This window comes from Peromyscus californicus, unplaced genomic scaffold (assembly GCF_007827085.1).
Source record: "Peromyscus californicus insignis strain IS unplaced genomic scaffold, ASM782708v3 Scaffold_10__1_contigs__length_136768540, whole genome shotgun sequence".
NCBI lineage: Eukaryota > Metazoa > Chordata > Mammalia > Rodentia > Cricetidae > Peromyscus > Peromyscus californicus.
The window spans coordinates 29,762,324-29,782,629 of record NW_026294391.1 but is presented as its reverse complement, the minus strand read 5'-3'; the positions used below and the strand labels follow the sequence as shown (position 1 = coordinate 29,782,629).

The window sequence follows — 20,306 nt, the reverse complement described above, 5'->3', positions numbered from 1 at the left end:
TATAGTTTTTTTCTTAATACTTGTCCACACATGATCACAACGGCCCATCCGCTACCAGCATGACATGCATATTCTGGACAGAATGAGAATGGCCACTTTTAGCAGGATTATGTTTTAGTTCACAGCGGTTCTCATACACCAAGGTTAATGTGCAGAACTAATGCAAAAATGGCACATGCCAATAGTTTACTTCCTTTTAAAGAAAATGTTTTGGACGCCCACAGTCCTCTGATTGGCCAGAATTATGTCACATCATCTCTCCCAGCTGTGAGGGACATAGGAAATCAAACTGTTTTAGTGAAACATTGCAAAATCAAAATTAAGCTGTGTAATGCCAAAATGAAACACAGCTTAGGGAATTTAAACATGGCCTGGTTTTCAAACCCTGCTCCTTTATTTACCAGCTGTGTGACTGAGTTGAGTTGCCCAGTTATTCTGTGCTTTAGTTTTCCCTCCTGGAAACCAGACATAATCGTTTTTTCCTAGGGCTGTTGTGAGAATTAAAGGAGTTAATTCACTCTCTGACCTCTGCCCCCTTCTCTCTCTCTCTCTCTCTCTCTCTCTCTCTCTCTCTCTCTCTCTCTCTCTCTCTCTCTCTCTCTCAATAAATAATGTTTTTTTCCAAAAAGAATGAATACAATTTATCTAGAGCAGGGTTTTTCAACTGTGACACTTCTGTCATTGAGGCCAAGTAAGTCCTTCTAGTGAGGAAATCTTCTGTGCTTTGGAGGATGTTGAACAGCATCCTTGCCCTTTATCCACTAGATGTTAACAGCATTCGTCTCCCAGTCATGACAAACAGAAGGATCCCGGGCATTAGCAAAAAGGCCTTATAAGACATCCCCTCCCCCACGGCATTTGAATTGTCACAACGAGGTGCTGAGGGTGGGTGCTGTAGTCATTCAGTGAATAGAGGCCAGGGATGCTACAAAACACATTAATGCTTATTACACAGTCCAGTCCGTGGGGCTGTGATGAGAAAACACTAAAGAAAGAAGTATATGAGACAGGGGCAGGTAGTCCTTGTAGTTCTCTTCACATTGTTTTCATTTTTTCTCTCTCCAGATTTGGGGAGGAGATACAAGTGGCATAGGGAGAGGAGACTGAAACTGTCTTGTGGGGGAGTGCCTTAGTTACTGTTCTATTGCTGCGAAGAGACACCATGATCAAGGCAACTCTTATAAAAGAAAGCATTTGACTGGGGACTTGTTTACAATTTTAGAGGGTTAGTTCATGATCATCATGGTGGGGAACAGACAGGCATGGCACTGGAGCAGTAGCTGAGAGCTTTACATCCTGATCCACAGGCAGCAGGCAGAGAGAGAGAGAGACAGAGAGAGACAGAGACAGAGAGAGACAGACAGGACAGACAGACAGACTAGTCCTGGTATGGGCTTTTGAAACCTCAAACCCCACACTCAGTGACACACCTCCTCCAACAAGGCCACACCTCCTAATCCTCCTCAAACAGGTCCACTAACTGGAGCCCAAGAATTCAAACATATGAGCCTATGGGGGCTGTTCTCATTCAAATCACCATAGGGAGGTAAAGAACAAATGCCAAAAATAGCCACCATGCTGGACTACAGGGCTCACTTGAGGTATGTAATAATGAGTTTAATATAAAACTACTCAGCCTGGGGTTATGTTTTTCTTGGACCAGAGGCAGTGTATCAAGTTGAATTGAAGAGATTCTACTTTTGTCAACAGTTTAAGGAAGCAGCCCAGTGTACACACCTGTAATCTCAACATGCTGGAGGCAGAGGCAGGTGTATCAATGCAAGTTCAAGGCCATCTGGTCTTCATGTCAAGTTCCAGGCCAACCATAGCTTTACAGCAAGACCCTGTCTCAAAAAATAAAAAAACAGCCAGGCATTGTGGCACATGACTTTAATCCAACCACTCAGTAGGCAGAGTCAGGTGGTCTCTGAGTTTGAGCCCAGCCTGGTCTACACAGCAAGTTTCAGGCTAGCCATATTTACATAGAGAGACCCAGTTTCAAAACACTAATAAAATGAAAACGTGTGTGTGTGTGTGTGTGTGTGTGTGTGTGTGTGTGTGTGTGTGTGTGTATACATGCATATATATTTGGAAGCAATGAAGCAGACAAGAAGTGATAAAAATGGCCAGAGAACCTGAGCTGAGTAAGAAGACAGATATAAGGGACTGTGGATAAACGAGACTCAAAAGCAACAAAAGTGTGTTACAGAAGGTAGTTTCAAGGTGTTTTGAACATGGTGAGCTAGAAGAAATAAGGTAAGCTCTGTTATGCTGTAGCAGTGATTTGCTTTCCCGACTAAATTCTCAGTTCTCATTAAGGACGGAGTGAGACAGTCTGCAAAGGCAATTGGATAAACTAGGCTTCCTAACTGGGGCTAGGGTTTCTTAAATGAAATTGCTTTCCATCAATAAAGCCAAACACTACGGAAGTAACACAAACCATTGCGGAATCAGGGAACTTCAAACAAACCTCTGAGGTAACTTCTAGTCTTCATTATTAATTTATTTACATATTTTTTCCTATATTTGTTCAGATACTTGTAAGTACACATGGGGGTGTCAGGTCTCACACATTTAACTTACAAAACTGAAACTCCAGGCAAAACTATCACCATTGGTGACCTCACCAAGTTAAAAGTCACAAGCAATTGTTTTAGAATGCTCATAGTTCCTACTTCTGAGAATCTCGTTTAAAAATTGCAAAAGAATAAAATATGCATCTCCACTTCCCTACTTCCACACAGAGAAAATACACAAGAGATCAAACCACTCTTAGGAGAACACGTAGCCTTTATGGACTTGATCCTTACACAGCCTCTTAAGCATCAATCAGCAGTGTGAGTACCAACCCAGCCCTACCACTCATCAGCTGCAAGGTCGTGGACAAGGCACTTCAATTCCTCTGCTTCAATTCCTCCAACTTAAAAATGGAGATAGTAATGCATGGCTACCTCACAGGGCTATCACCCAAGAAAAATGTGAGAGTCCTTTGTAAGCTATCTTGTACTTGGCTGACAATAGTCATTGTGACCACACTTTGAGAGGGACAGGGAGGGTCTTCCCTTCCAGTTAGAATGGAGAAAAGGAAGAGAAAACAATTCCTGCAAAGGCACAAATCTCTGTTGCATGCATTAGTGGAGCTCCGGCTTCATTTGTCCACAAAGTATAAGTATAGGGACGTGGCTAAAACTTGCACCTGGCAAATGACCCTTATAGACAAGGGCAGAGTTGGAAATCTGGGGCCAAAGCAAAGCATTCCCTAGAGATTCAACTAAAACACAACTGGTAGGTATAATTTTAGGGCCAATCCTTGGCCATCTTATTTTGAATTAATAGAGGGTTTGGAAATAGGTGGGTCATAGTCACCGAGGAGTAGGAAGAACGGCTTTTCTAAACTCATTCTTCAGCTGATGGCTGGCCACTCAAGACTATTTCATAGCTAACAACTAGGCATCAAGTACTCAAAAGGCCTCACAAAAATGTGTCAAAGAAAAGGCCGGCTGGAGTGGAGGACATAGCTCAGTTGGTACAGTGCTTGCCTAGTATACCTAAGGACCTCATAAAACTGGCCATGGTGGCATGGGCCTGTAACCATAGACCCCGGGAGGTAGAGGCAGGAGGATTGGAAATCATCCTTGGCTACACAGCCAGTTTGAGGGCAATCTGCACTACATGAGATCCAGCCTTAAAAAAACAACAAACTCAGATAATATCACTAACCGTAAGCTTGCCTTTAACTCGGTCTGTGAAGAAAAAAATGACTGTCTTCATTTTTCTGTCTGGAAAATAAAGCTGATATTTAGATTCACTGTGAAAGTAGAGATGTCTAGTCCAACCCTTGTATTTCATAAAGGAGATGAGAATTAGCATGTTGAACTGACCATTTTCTGTGTACAGCTGGTGAATAGCAACAAGGGGACTAAAACTCCACTCATCTCCACATTTATGTTCGGTCCACCCTCATTCCCACCCTGCCCCCTTTCCCCCCCTCATTGTTATCAGAAAAACAAGGGTGTTGTTTATAATCAGTATCCTATCTCCATTATCCTGCCAGCCTCAGAGGAAGATGTCGAGAGAAAGAACTACTGCCACTCCACAGGTCATGTCCACCAGGATGGCTAAAAACATCTTCAAATGGTTTTTAGTAGGTTTTCAAGTTTGAGGGTGGTGAGCAATCCTAGGATGGTGATGAAGATCCACTCAGAAGCCCTAAAGAAGGCAAAATGCACAAATAAGCAAACAACCCACCTGAGATGGGGATGGGGAGTCCCAAGATCTTAGATTCCTTGAAGCAGGGTCAGAGCGCTGGGTGTAAGGCTGTGTGGTCCCCATTCGAATTCTTCATAACCTAACAATCACGAAACAATCATTTTCATTTTGCACCAGGCCTCTCAAGTTATGTGATGTGGCTGGTGCTCTTTTCCTCTGTGACAACCACAAAGAGTTGGCCTGCATACAACCACTGCTTCTAGCCCTAGACAAGCGGGACCGGAGGAAAGCCCTGAGAATTTGATCCCCTTGGTGACTTCAGGAAGGGAATAATGTTGGGAAAGGTAAGGGGGCTGCAGCCTTGGACCGTTTCCAATCCTGGCAAGTCAGATGCCATCATAAACATGAGCCCAACCACACTCTGCAGTGCCTGATTCTTCAGCTTGGGCAGCTGCGTTCTGGCCTCATGCCCAGAGCTAAGAGCCTAGACGCTGCCTCCTGCGGCGGACTTTTTGATGACTTCAATCCGGTCGCTCTAAGTGGGAAAGGAAGACACAGCTGAGGATAGGTAAAACCCCACCCTTCGGAGGGCCTCGCCACTGCGGAGGGAAAGTTTGGAGTCAGGAAGTTAGAGGGACCCAGGTTTCAGGTGGCCGCGACGCTGGGGCCACAAGGTGGGCTATCTGCTAGAATGCCTGAGCCTAAGGGTCAAAATCTGGCTTTGAACTTCGCGCCTCTGAGGAGGGGCGGGGCTACGGCAAGAGGGCAGGGTTTCCTGTGGCGCCTCTGCGTGTGGCTGCACCCTCTGAAAAGGCTTGTAATCAAAGAAGTGGGCATGTGGGTTCCATAGTGTAGCGGTTATCACGTCTGCTTTACACGCAGAAGGTCCTGGGTTCGAGCCCCAGTGGAACCACAGTAGCGACTTAAATGTTTTTCATAAGTAGCCTGCATAAAATCGAAAACCGGAGACCATTTTTCTCTTTCATCTACCTATATTATTCCTAACAGCTTTATGTCGCAGCCTCTGTCGCCAGATCCGAGGAGTAACCCAGAGTGGAGGCAGGGCGGGTTGGAGTCAGCTGCTGTTTATCTCACCTCGGAGGTGCTCCGGGATACTTCACCAGGAGCGCCCCGCAGCAGCCTTTCTTCCTGAGCGAGAATAAGTTGACCGCCAAAACTTCCCACGAAAATATGTCAACAGAGCCACGCTTTGATTGCAGCTGACGTTTTTAAAGGTTGATTATGATTAAGTATTTAATATCTTATTAAACTCTTTAATATCTTATTCAGCTCTAAAATACAGAGCAAGAACAGTGTAGCTGGAGGGTTAGTGGAATGAATATTCCTCTTTTTAAATAAGAATTCATATACAGTTGAGAATAAGTGTCATGCTTTTAAGTTTATTAATTAAATGTAGTTTCTGACAATTTCATGCATGTATATAATGCATCCTGATTACTCTCACTCCCACCCATGTGTTGATTGATGATGAAATATTTCTCCAGTTCGTCTTTGCTCCCATTATTACAGTTCTGTTGCAGGGAGAACTTCTTTCGAGGGGGTGAAGTATGAGTGAAAGGTTTCTGGGGTCCTGGGGGTCCTGGGGGTCAAGGGTGAGATGATGGTAGCAGAGAACTAAACGGGAAAAGAGAAACTTTCAGTTGTTTGTTTGTTTTTGTTTTTTCTTGGCTTCTCCTACCCCCAGTTTTGATCATACAGTATATGAATTTACATCTTTTTCTAACTCAAAAAAAAGGTAATGTTATTTTCTGGTTAACAGTCAATTTACTCTTTTTAAAACCTCAACCATTAAAATGCACAGTTAGTTACTGTTAAGTATTCAAGTTGCTGTGAACTGATTTCCAGAAATTTTTCTTGCGAAACTGAATCTCTACATCCATTCACCTTGTTCCTCCCATCAACTTTATTTTTAATGGCCTATAATAATGGTAGCTGAGTAAGCCAGACATTGACCTAAGTACTTTGTCTTGTTTTGTCATGCTGAGAATCAAATGCATGCCCGTCCCCCATGTTCCTTCCAAACAAGGCTCTCCATCCTAAACTAAGATACACCTACAGCCTTACTACGTGTTTTGTGGCATCATCCCATTTCAACCTCAACAGAAATCTGTTAAGTAGCTATTATCATCGTCATTTTACAGACAGAAAATTTGCCTCGAGGTCACACCATTACAAGTGGCTGCTATGGGATTTCCTCACAGCTCAACTTGGGAATCTGTGCACTTAGCCAGCTTCCTAACCTTGGACGTTCTGATTATTTCCAGGTTGTCATTCTCATAAGTATCTCAACACTGCACATCCTTATGTAGAACTGAGCCGCCACCACCAAAATCAGTGTTTTCCTGAGTGAGCGGGTGTCAACATAGCACCGTGTTCTCCTGGGAGAAAATACTATGACACTTCCCTGCAAATAGAGTCTGTGAAACTGTTCAAGGTCACTCCTTAGAAAATGATGTCGGAGAAAGAATTAGGGACCCACGTCTGACTATAGTTTCCATTTCCTTCCATTACTCGTTTTACATTTAAAGGGACTAACACCAGTCTCTTCTTGCTAAACCAACCTTCAGGCCAACAGTATCTTCTGAGACTTCCTGTTGAGGCAGGGAACTATGCGGGTTAACTAGAGGGGGGCTGAGTGGAATAAGATGCTTAGTGGGGCCAGTGGCTCAAGTTAATCGCCTGCTCCTAGGCCAGCTCCCCACTTCAGTTAGGCAGAGCTGTGGCCAAGGACAAGGAGAAAATGCAACGCAAGATTGAAGGCTTCTTCTTATTACTTCTCTTTGGCTATGAAGGTATGTGCTATTCTGTCATTGACATTTATTAAATATTTAATAATGTGATTTAATAGAAAGTAGGTGAAAAATAGAAATACAAACTGAATAATAAAAATTATTGGATAACAACATGTAATTAGTTAACAGGTTATTAATTTTAAAAGTCATTTTTGTGTGGCTATGTTTGTCACTGTCTTGCTACTGGCTTCCTGGTTCCATGAGGAGCCTTCTAAAGTTCAAATGATGTTTATAATCCAACAGAAAGAAAGAAAGGCCTCAAAATCTGTATATATAAAACAAGTATAAATTGGGACAATTAATGAGAAATCGTGTATTCTTGGAAAGTTTAGGAGGCAAAGTTAGAGCAATTGTAGAATTTAATATTCTAAACCTGACTATTACTGAGGGTTAAGGATGAAGCTATTAATAGCTCTGCTGGGGCAAGGGTAAACGAGGACTGTCCCTGGCAAATCAGGACAAAGGGTCACCCTAGTTTAAATATGGATTAGCATAAGGCCAAGTACCACTGGAGTCTAATAGAAGTCTAATAAAATAATCCAAAGAGAGTCAATAAAGCCTAAATACTCAATATACTCTGTCACTTTTAAATTTCTAAATGTGGCCCCGGCAGCCATGATATACTTAAATAAGAACAGATTAAAGCCATGTCAATCAAATAAACTTTAAATTCTCTCTCAATCTTAGAAAGAATACTCTTTCATGCCTCTCTCAACTCTCAAGCACCCATCAATCCAGAATTCTTTTTAAAGTTCATACTTTCAAATACTAAAAATTGGTTGAAGGGCTGGGGATGGAACTCAGTGGTACAGTCCTGCCCAGTCTTCATGAGTCCCTGGGTTCAATCCCCAGAAGTACTATAAAGCAATCAAACAAAAGCCCTATTTCATCCTTTTCCTGGGGTAGCTACACATACTTGCAATCCTAGTACTGGGCGAACTAAAGCAGGAAGCTACTTAAGTTTGAGGCCAGCCTGGGCAACCGAGACCCTGTCTCAAAACAGGGAGGGAGTCTAGACTATATAGGAAGGTCCTGTCTGGGAGCGAGGGAGCGAGGGAGGGAGGGAGGGAGGGAGGGAGGGAGGGAGGAAGCAAGGAAGGAAGTTGGTTGAATTACTTTTTGTGGACATTGTGTGTTTATGAGTGTTAGAGGGAAGAGAAGGCCTCACTCCCCTGCAAATGACTTGTCAGTCAGACAAGATGAATACACATAAGGGTCAGAATTCCTGGCTTATACCATTCTCCTCTGTTTTCTCCAAATATAAATACACAAATATAATATATATATTATATTAAAGTACCCATTTTCATGAACTATCAATCTTGTGACTTTCATTATCTAGTTGTATTTCTAGTGTTTGGAAAGACTTATGAAAATAAAATCCCAAGGTCATACTACAAACCCTAAAATATAGGGCTTTTTTTCTTTAATTTTTGTTGTTGTTATTTGGGGGCAGGGTCCCATACAGAAGCCCAAGCTAGCCTTCAACTCACTATGTAGTCGAGGCTGGGTGTGACTTCATAGCAATCAGCCTGCTTCTACCTCCGGAGTGCTAAGATTACAGGCGTGAGCCACCACACCCAATTTCTAAGATGTTTTTTAAGGAGGGTTCATGCAACCAGTTGTCAGAATTCCATCCTTGCCCTTTGCAATTAAGAGTCAGAAATTTGTGCCTTTTATTTATTTATTTATTTATTTATTTATTCATTCATTCATTCATTCATTCATTCACTTATTTATTCATTCATTTATTTATTTGGTTGGGCATGGAGATGGAGCCCGGAGCCCCAGGCATGCTAAACAATGGCTCTATCCCTGAGATATATAGCCCATTTTTCCCATGAACTTTCCCAGGATTTTTGATATTTTCTGTTTTTGTTGCTTCTCTTTTGTTCCTTGTACTTTTCTCACACAAAAAAGCTCTAAGCAAAGTCTTTGATCCAGACACCCCTGTTTCTCAGACAGGAATTCCCAGTGCTCACACTTAATTTCTCTTACAGACAAGCTGGCGTTGAGATTCATTTGTTCACTACTTTGTTCTTTCAAGAGCCTTTTGTCTGGGGTTGGAGAGCAGCTTAGTCTGTGAAGTGCTTACAGCTCATGCACCAAGGGTTCGATCCCCAGAACCCTTGTTAAAAAAAATCCAGGCATGGGAACTAAAAAGATGGCTTAGCAGTTAAGAGCACTTGTTGGAGAGGACCTAAGCTTAGTTCCCAGTGCCTTATAACTCCAGTTCCAGGGGCCCAGACAGCCTCTTCTAACCTCATCCGTCACCAGGCATGATGCATTTGTATGCAGGTAAAACACTAATACACATAAAATGAAAAATAAATAAGTAAAAAAAAAGCCAAACATAGTAATACATGCTTCTAATCTCAATGCTTGAGCCTTGCTGGCCTGCCAGCCTAGCCTACTGGGGGAGCTCCAGGCAACCCTGGAGAGTCCCTGTTTCAAAAAATGGGGTGGAAAGTAAAAGATGGCCCCTGAGGAATGACATCCACAATTGTCCTCTGGCCTCCACAGGTATAACACAAACCCATGTCTGAATATCTGTAACAGGGTAAACAGAACTTGGCACTCAGAATCAGAATAGGTCCCCTTCTCTGACAACGCTGCTCATTGGCCCTCCCTGCCTGTCTAAGTTACTTTTCTATTGCTGTGTTAATGCACCATGACCAACGCAACTTATAGAAGAGCCTCCTAAACCTTCCCAAACAGTTCCATCAACTGGGAACCAAGTATTCAAATATATAAGCCTGTGGGGGCCATTCTCATTCAAATCAGTACACTGCCCCATGGGTAGAAGTCTTCTAAATGTCTACGTGTGTGTGTGTGTGTATGTGTGTGTGTGTGTGTGTGTGTGTGTGTGTGTGTGTGTGTGTGTGTGTGTGTGTGTCCCAGTGATCGGATCCTCCTGTGTATGTGTGAATCCCAGTGAGCTGATCCTCCTGTGTGTGTGTGTGTGTGTGTGTGTGTGTGTGTGAGAGAGAGAGAGAGAGAGAGAGAGAGAGAGAGAGAGAGAGAGAGAGAGAGAGTCCCAGTGAGCTGATCCTCCTGTGTGTTTATGTGTGAGTCCCAGTGAGTTGATCCTCCTGTGTGTTTGTGTTTGTGTGTGTGTGTGTGTGTGTGTGTGTGTGTGTGTGTCCCAGTGATTTATCCCCACAGCACTAGTGTTGCAGGCCCAGCTTTTTACATAGGTACAAGGATCCAAACTGCAGTCCTCATAGCTGCACAGCAAATGCTCTTAACCAGGAGCCATTTCTTTAGTCCCTAATGCATCTTTAAAGTAGACTCACCCTCTCATGATCAGTAACAAAAGGCAAACTGTTGAAAGCAGAAAAGGACAGGACTTTGTCCTGTTCTACAATTTACTAATCCTGGTGCATGGCTGAGGAGCTCCAGATATGTCCACAAAGACCATAGATAGCATCTGTCCAAGTAGAAGGGTTGAGTGGGGAATGTTGGGAAGTATACATTTTCTTGCCCACCTAACCCAGGCCTTCCACCCCTTACCCCACTTAGAAGAAAATAAGACAACCCCAAATGGACAGTGTGACCTGGTGGCCTTCTGTGCACTCTACCCAGAGCCAACATGGATATTGTGGGAAACAGGGAAAATACAGGACACAATGACTGCACTTACTCAGTTTATAGTCCAGATGGAGACATAAGCCAACACACATGGGAAAGACATGTTCCATTGGACAGTGGGAACCCAAGCACAAAGGTTATTTGGCTCATTTATTCTTTGCTGTTTCTATTCTTTGGTGACAGCAGCTTCTTATTATTGTGAAATAAGATCAGTGGACGGGCTTCGTTTCTGCACTGGAAGAAGATTCTTTTGGGAACACACATGTGATCACATTAAGACAACCACTGATGTCATAGAACTAAGTTGGGGTCCGATTTATCTTCTACTGTGCATTGTGGACCCTATGCTCTTCATGATTATTAAAATATCCATCCTATTAAAATGTGTTAGTCCATTCTTTGGTTATATTTATTGTACAAAGGCAGAGGGAGCTATCTAGCTCCATTTTACAGGTAACTGTCCCTTTTGCAGGTGTAACAGCCATCAGGCATTGCAGATCTTTGTAAAAAGCAAGTTTTTTAAAGATTTATTTTTAATTATGTGTATGGGGAGCAGTACGTGCATCTGCAGATGCCTGTGGAGGCCAGAGGCATCGGATCACCTGGAGCTGGAGTTCCAGGCAGCTATGAGCCACCAGACATAGGTGCTAAGAATAGAGTGTGGGTTCCTGCAAAAGCAACCTCTTAACCTCTGAGTCATCTCTCCAGCCAAAAGCAACTTTTTTTGAGATGTGGTTTATGTGCCATTTAATTCACCCACTTAAAGGGTACAACTCAATAGTTTTTAATAGACTTACAGGTTTATGGCACGTAAGATCTAATTTTAGAACCTTTTCATCACTACAGATGTTAAATAAATACTCACTCCCTCTTCTCCCCACCCCCGAGTCCCAGCCCCAGCCCCTGGAATCCACAAATTCCCTTTCTGTCTATAGATTTGCCTCTTCTAGACTTTACACTGAAATGGTATTGCACGACATGTGGTCTTTTGTCTTTTTGCTTGCTGTGTGCCTGTGAGGTTCATCTGTGTTGAAGCATGAAAGGATAACAGATTTACCCATGAATATGCCTGTCGCCTAAAATAGCAACACTTTCACACCAGAAGCAATTTCCTTCTTTCTTCTTCCCAAGAGGGACATTATTGCAGCCTGCTGCTTTTCTCCTGTGTCTTTATTCGTGTTTCTAAAGTAAATTAAGGGGCTGGTTGCTTTTTTTTAATCATTCATAGTTTTATGCCTTTCTCCACTGCTTTGTCTGTTTCTATGGGAGTGAATACGGTGATTGGGTATCACCAAATACGAATTTGGTGATACCCAATCAAAAAGAGCAAAATGATTTCTCTGTGTCTCTAATGTACACCTTTTCTCTTGGGCTTGCAAGGTCCAGAGGTGTGCAGAGAAATAAGCATGCCTTGATTTACTTTTTTTTGTTGTGGTGGTAACAAGGGTTTCACTAAAAAGGGCACACTAGCCCATATTGCACACATCTAGGATGAACACGTGGCAGACATCACCTTTAATCATGTGCTGGGGGCATGAGAACAACCAGAGTGGGCTGAAAAAGATGCAGCTAGCTACATGATAGAAATCGTTGATGCATTTTCTTCTAAAGGCTGCCTCCCTCCCTTTCTCTCTTTCCAAACAATGTTATATTCTGCTCGACAATGTAGACAAAAAGAAAAAAGCCTTGTGCTTTGATTCCCCAGTTGTTTTGGTGATTAAATCATTTGGGGGGAACTGCACAGCTACTTTCGTTCCTTGCTCCCTTGGTGACAGCATTTTCTGTAAAATGCCTGCTGTTCCTTCTTTCTCTGCTCATTTTCATAGGAATCTGGCACCTTAGAATCCCAGACTGCCTGCAGACAAATGCTTGCTAAGAAGGGGAGCCAGTGGGTGGGGGAACCTGCAAGAAATCAGCCCCCAATTCAATGAACCATGGGAATACACCATGCCTGCCTAGTGGCTAGGTCCCACCCCTACCCCTCCAGGCATAAGGAAGGATGCAGAAGTCCCTGAAGGACATTTGCTGAACCTCTTGTGAACTGTGGGTTGGCTCACCTGAAATTTAGTAGCTGTTCTTCAGTGACAGATTTGGGCTTTGATTCTCTCTTTTATCTCTCCACAAAAGTCTTGGCAAACTGACATTTGTGCAACCAGCAGGACTTCTGGGAAGCTGTCTCTTAGCTATCCCAGCTTCATTTGAGGGTGGGAGGTAGGGCACAGTGCCTGCTGATTGACAACCCCTAAGTCAGACAGGTGCTAACAGCTCATTCTCTGGTGCTAGGGACACAGCTCAGTGGTCTCATATAGCTCAAGCTGGCTGCAGGCTGGTTTTGAATTCACTATGAAGCAGGGATGGCCCTGAGCGTCTTGGCCTTCCTACTTCCATCTCTCAAGTGCTGGGATTATGGGAGTGAGTGCCACCATGTCCTGTTTATGTGGTGCTGGGGATCAAATCCAAGAGGTCTCTAGCTTTCTGGGACCTCATATTCAAGCACTTATTCCATTGATGAAGGCAGACAGCCTAATCACAGCTCCGGAGTGATTTAATCACCTCCCAAATCCTCCATCTCCTGATGCTATCTTATTGGTGAACAGATTTCAACATAGGAATTGAGCAGGGGGGAGGCAAATCCAAACAATTAGAACACAATGAGCACTACGGTAAACGCCTGCAAAAATGGCCTTCTTCACAAACCCAGCTGCATGTCTGTAATCTCAGCACTCAGGAGGTAGATGCTGGGTAATTAAGACTTCAAGGCCAGCCTTGGTTACACAGTTAAGTTTGATACTAGCCTGGGCTATATGAGATCCCACATCAAAAAACCCAACACAGAAACAACAAAAAATGGCGTTCCTCCACTTCCACTGCTACCCTAGAGGGTCAATTCTGCCTGTACCAGGTGACTAACAGTGGAGGACTTGAAGACCTGGAAGGAGATACACCATAGGGCACTGCCCATGGTGTGTGCTTTGATGCTGAGGTTGTAATGGAAATCTTGAATCCAGTAAGATTCAAGGCCAGCAGCTTCACTGCAGCCACCACATTGCTAGCTCTTCTAGGACCTTGTTCCACTGTAGCAAACTTATGATGCTTCAGTGCCAGACTCACAGTGAGTGCACCAATGTGACCACAGAACAAGAAACTACGTATTCGTTAACTGGTAGCTTTTATAAACATGATGAAAAAAATGAGTGTCTACTCTCAAGCTCTAAGTTTTCCATAGACATCAGATTCTGTTGTTAAATAGCAAAGAGGATAATGGAGGAGTGTCTAGTTCCCACTGTCTACACTCAGGGTTGTTTTTTAATTTTACAGTAGGTATGTATTGTTTTCTAGTCAGAACAGAAATAAAGGGATTTGTTTTGTTGAAAAGAAGTGGGGCTTTGGCACCAACGAGGAGAAAATGAACATATTTTACTTATTCCTTCTAAGGTTCATGGCTGAGACTTCTTATGACAAATGACAGATTAATAAAAGCATGCAAATTTAGGCTGATGAGAGAGCTCAGCTGACAAAGTTCCTGACATGCAAGTATGAAGATCTCTGTTCAATCCCCAGAAGTCAAATAAGAAATCTGGGCACAGTGTGGAAGAGGAGACAGAAGGCTCCCTGGGGCTTACTGAACAGCTAACCCAGCCTATATGTCCATTTCCAGACCACCAAGGGAACGTATCTCAAAAAATATAAAAAGTAGATGGCTCCTGAGGAACATCTGAAGCTATCCTTTACGTTCACAGGCACATGCACAGTACATACAGGAACACACACAAGCATGCAAATTTACTTATTAAGTTGAGTGGGGGAAGAACACTTATTCACTGTTGGTGGCTGTGTAAACTGGTGTAGCTACTATAGAAATCAGTGTAGAGGTCCCCCCCCCCAAATAAACCCTTAAACTAGAACTACAATATGATCCAGGTCTACCACTCCTTTTACCCAAGGGATTCTAAGTCAACCTGTGACAGAGAAACCATATACAAGTAGGTGGTGCATGACTTTAATCCCAGCACTTGGGAGGCAGAGGCAGTTGGATCTCTGTGAGTTTGAGGCCAGTCTGGTCTACAAAACTAGTTCCAGGACAGCCATGGCTATAGTGAGATCCTGTCTCAAAGTGAAACCATGACATTTACAAGAAAATGAATGGAACTGGAAATCATTATGTTAAGCAAAGTAAGTCAGACTCAGAAAGACAAATACTGCATGTCTTCTTTCATAGGAAAGGCTGAGAAGAAAAAGAGAGATATTGGATGGGGATAATGTAGAGGCCCACAAAGGTTTCCTAGTGAGAGCTGAGCTTGCCTTACCCACCAGAGCTGCATTAGAGGATTGCTTGACTATGTGCATGGTTTCTAGGTGATTGGAAGGGTCTACACTTGGCTGTGCTAGGGGGAGGTCTTTTGCTCCACCCCTTGGCATTTCTATAAATAGCTCTTTAGAAGAGACAGGAAGGATAAGGACCCAGGCCCTCCCGAGGCTATCCTGTGTTTCTGTTTCTCTATCCTCTATCCTTCTATCTAAATCTCCTATCCCTCTCTCCTCAAGAGTACCCTGAGGTAAAATGTGGGAGCCAGTCTCCCAGCTGGGGTCCCACCAGATAACAGTATATATGTGACAGGAAAGCAGAAGAGGAGTTAGTTATTGGAGGGTAGTAAGGGGACCAGGGGTATGAGGGGAGCAGAAAGTATGAGAAGGGAGTGAAGGAGGAGGGCCAAAAAAAATGTATGGGGCTAGCTAGGTGTGTTGGTGCATGCCATTAATCCCAGCACTTCAGAGATAGAGACAGAGAGAGCTCTGTGAGTTCAAGGGCAGCTTGGTCTACACAATGAGTTCCAAGTTTGCCATGGCTACATAGTGAGACCCTGTCTCAGAGAGGATGGCTGGGGAGGGATGCTAATGCTTACAGTTTACTTTAGCCCCCATAGCTGAAGGACTCAAACCTGTTCTTGCTAAATTCGCACTTTCCATGTCCCCAGATTACTTGTATGGAATTCATATTTTATTTGGTTTAGTATCTCTTGTATACTATAGACAAACCTCAAGAAGACCTTCTAATAGCCCAACCCAAAATAACCATTTGGTTGTTGTTTTACTTATTTTTTTTATGTGTGTAGGTGTTTTGTCTGAATGTATGTCTGTGTGCCACTTATGTGCCTGGTACACTCAGAGGCCAGAAGAGGGCATAGGGTCTCCTGGGACAAGTTATAGATGGTTGTGAGCCACCATGTGGGTGCTGGGAATTGAACCTGGGTCCTCTGGAAGAGTGCCCAGTGTTCTTTTTTTTTTTTTTCTTTTTTTTTTGGTTTTTCGAGACAGGGTTTCTCTGTGTAGCTTTGCGCCTTTTCCTGGAACTCACTTGGTAGCCCAGGCTGGCCTCGAACTCACAGAGATCCGCCTGGCTCTGCCTCCCGAGTGCTGGGATTAAAGGCGTGCGCCACCACCGCCCGGCCCAGTGTTCTTAATTCTGCTCCCAGTTGTTTGTTTATGAGACAGGATTTTGGTAGGTAGAGCAGGCTGGTTTTCAACTTCCTTTTTCAATGAGACAGGGTCTCCTGTGTCCCAGGCTTGCCTCAGACTTACCTACCATGCAGCTGAAGATGACTTTAGACCCCAGAGCCTCCTGCCTCTTCCTCTTGGAGTGCTGAGATTACAGTCATGTGCCACCACGCCAGACTTTTCTTAACATGAATGTGGCACAGTGAGGGAACTGGGAATCAATCCCTGGGTAGTCTGTTTAGGCAGACACTGGAGGGAGGAGGAGGTGGAGGGGAGGAAAGGCAGCAGCAAGAGGAGGAGGAGAAGGAGGAGGAGGAGGAAGAGGAGGAGGAGGAGGAGACAAAGGTGGAGGAGGAAGACTTAATCAGTAAAAGAAAAAGGTAAAAAGAAAAGGGAAATAGAGAAGAGGTTCTCAACCTGTGGATCGTGATCCCTTTGGGAGTTGAACAAACCTTTCACAGCGGTCACCTAAGACCATCAGAAAACACAGATATTTACATCATGACAGTAGCTAAATTAGTTATGAAGTAGCAACAAAAATAATTTTATGGTTGGGGTCACCACAACATGGGGAAGTGTATCAAAGGGTCGCAGCATTAGGAAGGTTGAGAACCACTGGTTTAGAGAGTAAACTCCCCAATGTATTTTTTAATGATGTAACTTCATTATTTATTGTGCATACATGCCACATTTTCTTTCTCCATTTCTTTGTTGATAGCCATTTAGACTGGTTCCATATCGTGAATACTGTAACTAGTGCTCAATAAAAGTGGGTGTGCAAGTGTCTGTGGTATATGGGGTGACCAGCTGCCTCAGGATCCTGCTACCACAGCTCTGCTGCTCTTACCACCACTACACCTTGTGTGCCATGATAAACTGCACCCTCGAACTATTAGCCCAAAGAAAGCTTTCCTTAAGGCGCTTTCTACAGGAGTTTTGTCACAACAGTGAGAAAGGAGCAAATGCAGATCATTTTGTTCAATGACAGGTCTATACCACTAAAGAAGAAGAATCAAAATTTCCTCCTGTCCCATATGTCTCCTGAGACCGTGTTGATTCTGATTCACCGTTTAATTCCCGACACCAAATGTATGTTTTAAAATGCACACAGAAAACTGTCTGAAGGGCTGGGGATGTAGTTCAGTTGGTAGAATGCTTGCCTAGCTTGAATGAATTAAATCTCCAGGACCACATAAACCAGGTCTGGGGGTGCATGCCTTTAATCCAAGCAAAGGGAGGGTGGAAGCAAGAAGATCAAGATTGCAATGTCATTCTTGGCAAAAGAGCAAATTGGAGGTAAGTCATGCCACGTGATACATGCGACTCCGTCTTTCAAAAAAATGAATGAAGAGAGGGAGAAGGAGGAAGAGGAGGAGGAGGGTGGCTGAAGGGGATGGGGATGTAATTCAGTGGTAGATTGGAGGCTTAGCATGTTCCAGGCTCTGGGTTCCACAAAACAAACCAAGCAAACAAAACTGACTGGAGGCAGCTGAGGAGTGAGCAAGGTGGCCTGCCCCAGGGAAGAGCAGTCCAGTGTCAAACAGTCGGCCCTGAAAGCATACATATGAATAACATCATACAGAGCAAACAGGTTGGTTATATTTAGGAATGTATATGTATATATACACATCTATGCACACAATAACAATTAGTGAAAAAGAGACCATGAATTTGAAGGAGAGTGGGGAGGGGTATATGAGAGGGTTTGAAGAGAGGAAAGGGAAGGGAGAAATGATGTAATTGTATTATCATCTTAAAAATAAAAACAAATTTAAAAAGGCTTTTCTGACAGAAAAGAGGGGACTGGAGAGCTGTATATTGGGATACTAATGGTGTTGACAATGGCCATGAGAAATAAGGTGTGCTGGGGCTCTTAGACGGCTCTGCAGGTAAGGCCAAGGCCGATGGGCAGAGTGTAGTCCTTGGAATCCACACGGCAGTAGGAGAGAAGCAGCCTTCTGCAAGTTTTCCCATCTTTACACCGGTGCAAAGGTCCCCTTACTCCCCTACACATAAATACATTAATAAACAAACAAATAAACAAGTGTGGTTTACAGAAGAAAGGTCTATCGTGTCCTGCTTTATTGATGTATTTTCCATAATTCTACAAGGAACGACAATAATAATTGCCCTCCTTTTCTTACCTCATCTCCCAGCATCTGTGGAAGTTTCTTCTGGTGGACGTGCCCTCAACCAGAATGAGCTTCTAACCTTTCATGGTGTTGTTTTCATTTTGCTTTTCCATGCAATTAATGATTCTGTGGAATTTCTATCTTTCTTTCCTTAATTTCATTTTTCTTCTCCTGTTCTTTTGCTCAGCCACATTGGGATTATCATCGACAGAGGTATGTTACAGTAAAGAGGCTGGATTTTCCATCATCATTATTGCCTTTGAAGTAAAACTAATGGATGAGTCCAGCACTATTTGGGAGAGAGTGCGGGGGTGAAACCTAGGGCCTTGTGCATGCTAAGAAAGTGATTTGCATTGAGCTACATACACCTGAAGCCTGGGAGGTTTTTTCAAATGTATATTATTTTGTGTGTGGGGTGTGAGGGGTGTGTACATGACTGTAAAGGTGTGCACACCTGTGCACATGCATTTGAAGGTGAGGGGAAGACTTTGGATGTCGTCCTCTATTGTTCTAGCCCTCATTACCTTGAGACAGGTGCTCTCACTAAACTGGAAGCTTTCTTTTTTGGCTGGGTGGGCTGGCCATGAGCTACCTAAATCACCTGCCTCTATCCCCTAAATGGAGCTACAGGCATATGCAGCCACACCCAGCTTTCTACCTGGGGGCTGCATATTTGAACTCAGGTTGTCCTCATATTTGCACAGCCGAATCCTCTTACCCTCAGAGGCATCTTTCCAGCCCCTTTTCAAAGGTATTTTTTAAAAAGTTTTAGACTGAGATTAGGCCTATCATTCAGCACTCAGTGATCAGAGACACTCAAGGCTAGCCTGGTTACACATTGGGTTCCTGGCCAGCCTGGGCTACAAAGTGAGACCCTGACTCAAAAAGAAAATAGAAAAGAGAAGAATAAAGAAAGAAGAGAAAAGAAAAAAGGAAAAGAAAGGAAGGAAGGAAGGGTGAGGGTGGGGGAGCAGTGAGGAGCATAACTCAGGTGTCAGAGTGCTTCTCTAGCATCCATGGTCCAGTACTACATTAAACTGGATGTGGTGGTACATGTCTGTAATCCCAGAACTCTAGAGGTAGAAGTGGGGTGTCAAGGTCTTCTTTGACTACAGAGAGAGTTCAAGGCCAGCCTGGAATATGTGAGAACCTATTTCAAGGAAATAAAAACAAAAACAAACCCAAAAATCTAAAAAAAACACCCACCCAGACCTATTTTAGGTACCTTTGCTCATGCTAGGCAATGATTTAACACTTAGTTACACCCCTAGTAAGATTGGGGGGCTTCTTTGTTCTTGGGATAGGATTTTTCTATGTAGCACAGATACCATACCCAGTTGGGTTGGCCTCTGTTTTGCTGTTGTTATTGTTCCTTTTTTTTTTGTTTTTTTGTTTTTTTTGTTTTTCGAGACAGGGTTTCTCTGTGTAGCTTTGCGCCTTTCCTGAAACTCACTTGGTAGCCCAGGCTGGCCTCGAACTCACAGAGATCCGCCTGGCTCTGCCTCCCGAGTGCTGGGATTAAAGGCGTGCACCACCACCGCCTGGCAAGGACAGCAGATGGAATTCCTGAGAAAGACACCCAAAGGTGTTCTCTAGCCACCACACATATGAATATCCAAGCACACGTGCACCTGAACATGTACACATGCACAAACACATTTAAAAAAAGTAATATAGAGCTGGGGTGTACCTTAGTTGGTAGAATGTTTGCTTAGCATGCATGAAGAAGGTCTTGACTTGATCCTAAGCACCATATAAACTGGACAAGGCATCCATCTATAAACCCAGCACTCACAGGTAGAGATAGGAGGATCGGGAGTTCAAGGTCATCTTCTGCTATGTAGTGAGTTTAAAGTCAGCCTGTGATACATGAGAGAGACCCTGTCTAAAAACAGCAGCAGCAGCCACAACCCAAGTAACACAGAATCAAAGATGAGTGGCCACTGTGTGTGTTCAGAGGCACACACTGTCAGGAGTGAGTCTGACCTTTGCAAACAAACTTCTTGTGGTGCACTGGCCATTTGTCTTTGACTATGACGTTTGTGACTTGTGCCACTCTGGCTAT

At 43.6% G+C, this 20,306-nt stretch overlaps 1 protein-coding gene and 1 non-coding gene across 2 annotated transcripts in view; both read left to right on the top strand.

Moving 5' to 3' along the window:
* Window positions 1–5,049: 5,049 nt before the first annotated feature.
* On the top strand, window positions 5,050–5,122 carry Trnav-uac (transfer RNA valine (anticodon UAC)). The gene has a single exon. It is a non-coding gene; the product is annotated as a tRNA-Val (tRNA).
* A 1,020-nt stretch (window positions 5,123–6,142) lies between these two features.
* The window catches only part of LOC128100934 (retinoschisin), a 33,298-nt gene continuing 19,134 nt past the window's right edge, over window positions 6,143–20,306 (top strand). The window contains exons 1-2 of the mRNA XM_052723698.1: window positions 6,143–7,022; window positions 18,429–18,454. Coding sequence (XP_052579658.1) covers window positions 6,971–7,022; window positions 18,429–18,454 — 78 coding nt within the window. The 5' untranslated portion in view covers window positions 6,143–6,970. The remainder of the gene's footprint in view (window positions 7,023–18,428; window positions 18,455–20,306) is intronic.